The sequence below is a fragment of the Primulina huaijiensis genome, unplaced genomic scaffold, assembly GCF_012295235.1.
Source record: "Primulina huaijiensis isolate GDHJ02 unplaced genomic scaffold, ASM1229523v2 scaffold207858, whole genome shotgun sequence".
NCBI classification, from domain to species: Eukaryota; Viridiplantae; Streptophyta; class Magnoliopsida; order Lamiales; family Gesneriaceae; genus Primulina; species Primulina huaijiensis.
The window spans coordinates 1-4,058 of NW_027355031.1; the positions used below are offsets into that span (position 1 = coordinate 1).

Genomic DNA, 4,058 nt, shown 5'->3' on the forward strand with positions numbered 1-4,058 from the left:
TGGGATTTAATGCTGGGCCACCCCCACCCGCCATGAGCAGAGAAGAATTTGAAGCTCGAAAAGCCAATTTGAAGAGGAAACGCGAAGTGGAGCGTCACAGGGACATGTTAGTAGAACAACCCTTTCTTGTGTGTCTAATTCCTTTTTAACTAAATGAATCTAATTTCCATGGTTCAAGCATCAGTTCGACTATTATTTTGTTAGCAGGAGATGCCTAAAAGTTAAAACTTTGATTACCTGATGAAATACTTCTGCCATGTTGGTTGTGAATGTAATGGTCTCGCCCATGCCTCTCTTGATGAAATTAATAAAATGATTAAAAGAAAAAGGAGCTGAATGAGCTTTTATATCAGATTCGAGTACTTTATCCTTTTTGATAACTCAAAAAAGGAAATCGTTGCTTTGCTATATGTAATTTTTACTTTTCTTAAAGAGGTTCTGATGTTCCTTTTCTACAGGGAGTTGTCTAAAGATCGGGAATATGGAAGAGAAGCAAGCTCAGTCGATCTCCCTAATATGAGATCCAAATCTGTATGCATCTTTATCAGCCTACTGTTATTAGTTTATTATTTTTGTGCGAATGATGCAGGTACATTTCATGGTCAACCATATAGTTTTTCAGAAATCATGCTGTCGAGAATAACAGTGAATTTCGAAAGAGAATTTTCAGTTTCTCATTGCCCGATAGACTTACCTCCAAAGGAATATGGCCGATTAAAATTATTTCCCATTTCATTTAATTGTTTGTGTAATAGCCTATTGCCTTCAATGTTGTTGCAAGTGATCTTGAAGTTTTTGCATGGGTACTGTAGATATAATCTGCATGAACCATGCTTTCTTCTCTTCTTTTTTTGGGTTTTGAAATATTTACCTCATTTGGGTTTGTCCCCCGATCCCTGCCAGTCTGCTAGTTTCTTTTACAAAAGTTTCCTTTGTAACGAGGCGCCACATCCTGTTTTTCCAATCTTTTGTTCCAAAATTGTGTTCCATGCATATGGATGATTTGGCACAAAAAAATGGTTCTTTCTGTATGCATAGGGATGATTTTTCATTGAAGAGCTCCGACGTGTTGGTCGGATTTGGAAGTTTACCTGCTTGGTCAAAGTTTTCTTCTTTGAAGTCTATTAAAAAAAAAAAAAAAAAACTGCGTCCGATGTACCAATTGACTAACAGAATTTTGTTTTAAAACCTCGTTCACTAGGTATTGTTATTTTTCATAACTAAAGATTTTTGTGAATTACGAGAAACTTGTGTTGGATGAGAGTATATATTAAATCTTAATTATACTATGAACCCATTAAGAAAATGAAAATTTGAAAATGGATTTGACGTGCTAGACATCTTGGGTAAAGATGAAAACAACAAACGCCGTTGCCCGACGCTGCTAGACGGTAGAAATATGGATCTTGAATTTTACCCCGTTTGATCGTTTCCACTTAGTTGGGCTTCGTTTTTTCATTTTTGAGTTAACTGTTTAACGTTGGTTAACTGGTGCAGAAGTCTATTCCCTCTGCATCTAGCCCAAATCGTCCTTCCCACCGCCATCGGTCTGAGAGGCATTCCCCTGATCCCAACTCCCGTGATCCCCCTGAGGTACCCCGCCCATTGTCCAAGAGGAAGCCAGACGAACACCGGAGCCGAGATTATCATGATGATGACCATCGAAGACTCCGTGACCACCACCACCGCAGCAGCCAACAGCGCCCATCGGAGTCCCCACCAGTTGCTCGGCCCCAACCCTCCTCGGTGGCTGACAAGCATAATAAGGCTAGTGTCTTCTCTCGTATCAGTTTCCCAGCTGAGGACACCTCAGCTCCGAAGAAAAGGAAACTTCCTTCCTCTTCTGCCTCCCCAGCAACAGGTCCTTCCAGTCACCGGCAGCCGGCCCCTTCTTCAAATGGATACCATGAAGAACACAATAAAATTGTGTCTGGGTCAAGAAAAAGTAGTCGTGCCATTGCTGGATACCGTGAAGAACATCATGATAGCAGTGATGAAGAAAGGCATTTCAAAAGACGGCCATCACGGTACGCATCATCGCCCCCGCCTGCTGATGCCATGGAGGTGGAGGAGCACCACCACTCCAGAGGTTCCAGAGATAGGAATCGTGACAGGGATCAGGGTGGAGCCTACAGCAAGCATAGGTAGCCGGAGTATGAAAATTTGCGCTATTGCGGACACTGGAATTGAAAACGCTGGAGAGAGATGGTTGTTTATAGGTGTTTTTGGGAGCTTTTATGACCTTGGTAGCTGTACTTTTTTATTGTACTTGTAATAATGAATCATGTCATGCTACTTTCTGCTCCAATTATAAATGAAATTAGAGACTTTTTTTTTTTTGGAAAATAGGAATTATTGACAGATTTTTTATTTGGGTTGTCAATGAAAAAATATTATTTTTTATATTAATAATATTATTTTTTATTGTGAATATCGGTAAGATTGATCTGTTTTATATACAAAAATTCGTAAAACCGTCTCAAAAAGATCTACTCTTTTTCGATTACACTTCGATTCTATCAATCAATTAATTTTCCTTACTTTTTATATATAAAATAGGAAAATTTTAACATTTGTTTTGTTTTTTATTTGACTCAGTCTCGGGTATCATTTTAAAAGTGCACAAGTGAAAGACCCCAAATTGTTATTTTGTTGAACCATGGAAGTTGGTTAGTCCGAATGAGTTTTGGCACATAAGCTTGGAATTTCTAGTTTCTTGTATGTTATCAACATTTGGCTAGATTTCCAATAAAATATTATTCAACATGGATTCACCATTTCGGCACGATGTTCCCCTTTGATCGACTTCTAAAATCGTTGACTTTTAACCCTTTAAATGTTGCCCGAAAACCTTTAATTTAGTTGTAACATATTATTAGTTCTCAAACATATTCACTCAACTCAAAATGATTATGTTGACTATTAAGGTATGTGATCATGATCTTTGTAGGATATATATTTATGGCATGAATTAATTGCTACAAGAATTCCCGAATTTTACTAGTAAGATAAGATGATAAAAGGATATGAACGTATAATACGCGTAAAAAAAGAAATGATAGATATAAGTAATTGATCACTTTTTATATGTCGTTTGGTGTGTGAGTTAATCGTGGAACCAAACAGTACTTAATTGTAAAAATACAAATGAATTTAGTTGTAAATCGGCATATACTACTTTATGTATTATACCAATTTTAATTGTATTCAACTTTGGAAAAAAATATGATAGATCTACTATGTATAACTCTAGTAATAAAATTATTTTTATTATTAACATAAAGTTGATAACAACGTGTAAGTGTACAAGTATGTATGTGAACTATTTTACAGATGCAAACTCATTTAAATTCATTTGTTTAATTCATAATTTTCTTGAAATCTCAATTCCTGGACAAGTATAATTCTCATGGGAATCGATGCTTTCAAGCTTTTATGCTCAAGTCTTAAGGATGAAAACAATTTTTTTATATAGAAAAATATAGGCAAATGATAAAAGCAAGCTTCCAAATTTTAAAACGACAAATGGAAACTTCCAAATTTTGAAATTGGGAAACTTGGAATAAAGATAGAATCTTCCTATACATCGAATCTTTAGTTTATATCTATGTAATTTGTTTTGCTAATCTTCTTAATGTTAAGTTATATAATTCATTGCCAATACATTTTCTAAAGATAGAAATGCAAATAAATAATAAGTACGTGAATAATTATAAAGTTTTAACGAAGAACATATGTGGCTTGATAAGCATTCACGACGAGACAGGTTAAGCTTCACTATCTGATGACGAAATTGTGGACAACTGTATTGTTGCAATGCTCGCGGGGCACGACACAACCTCGACCCTTCTCACGTTCTTGATCTGTGTTTTTTTTTTTTACAGACAAGTTCGTTTCATATGTGTAAAGTTAGGACAAAAATATGTTTGTTCTGATCCTACATAAAATTTCTGGCTCCTCTTCCATCGATGCAGTACAAGAGGAGATTGCGAGGGGCAATGGCAAGCGAGAAGTTTCTAACGTGGGACGATTTAGCGAGGATGAAATATACATGGAGA

The 4,058-nt window shown here is 36.2% G+C and overlaps 1 protein-coding gene across 1 annotated transcript; it reads left to right on the forward strand.

Annotated features, from left to right (window-relative positions):
- The first annotated feature begins 6 nt into the window (after positions 1 to 6).
- On the forward strand, positions 7 to 2,345 carry LOC140966749 (uncharacterized). The gene is made up of 3 exons (XM_073427003.1): positions 7 to 106; positions 459 to 531; positions 1,498 to 2,345. Exons 1-3 carry the CDS (start codon positions 33 to 35, stop codon positions 2,146 to 2,148), a joined length of 798 nt encoding a protein of 265 aa, XP_073283104.1. The 5' UTR covers positions 7 to 32; the 3' UTR covers positions 2,149 to 2,345.
- Positions 2,346 to 4,058: the final 1,713 nt, after the last annotated feature.

What these genes read in the sequence shown, in the direction of transcription:
- LOC140966749 (XM_073427003.1), top strand. Translation starts at nt 33, where the DNA reads ATGAGCAGAGAAGAATTTGAAGCTCGAAAAGCCAATTTGAAGAGGAAA. An exon ending in GTGGAGCGTCACAGGGACAT is followed by an intron (nt 107 to 458) that starts GTTAGTAGAACA and finishes CCTTTTCTACAG; the next exon opens with GGAGTTGTCTAAAGATCGGG. An exon ending in CTAATATGAGATCCAAATCT is followed by an intron (nt 532 to 1,497) that starts GTATGCATCTTT and finishes TAACTGGTGCAG; the next exon opens with AAGTCTATTCCCTCTGCATC.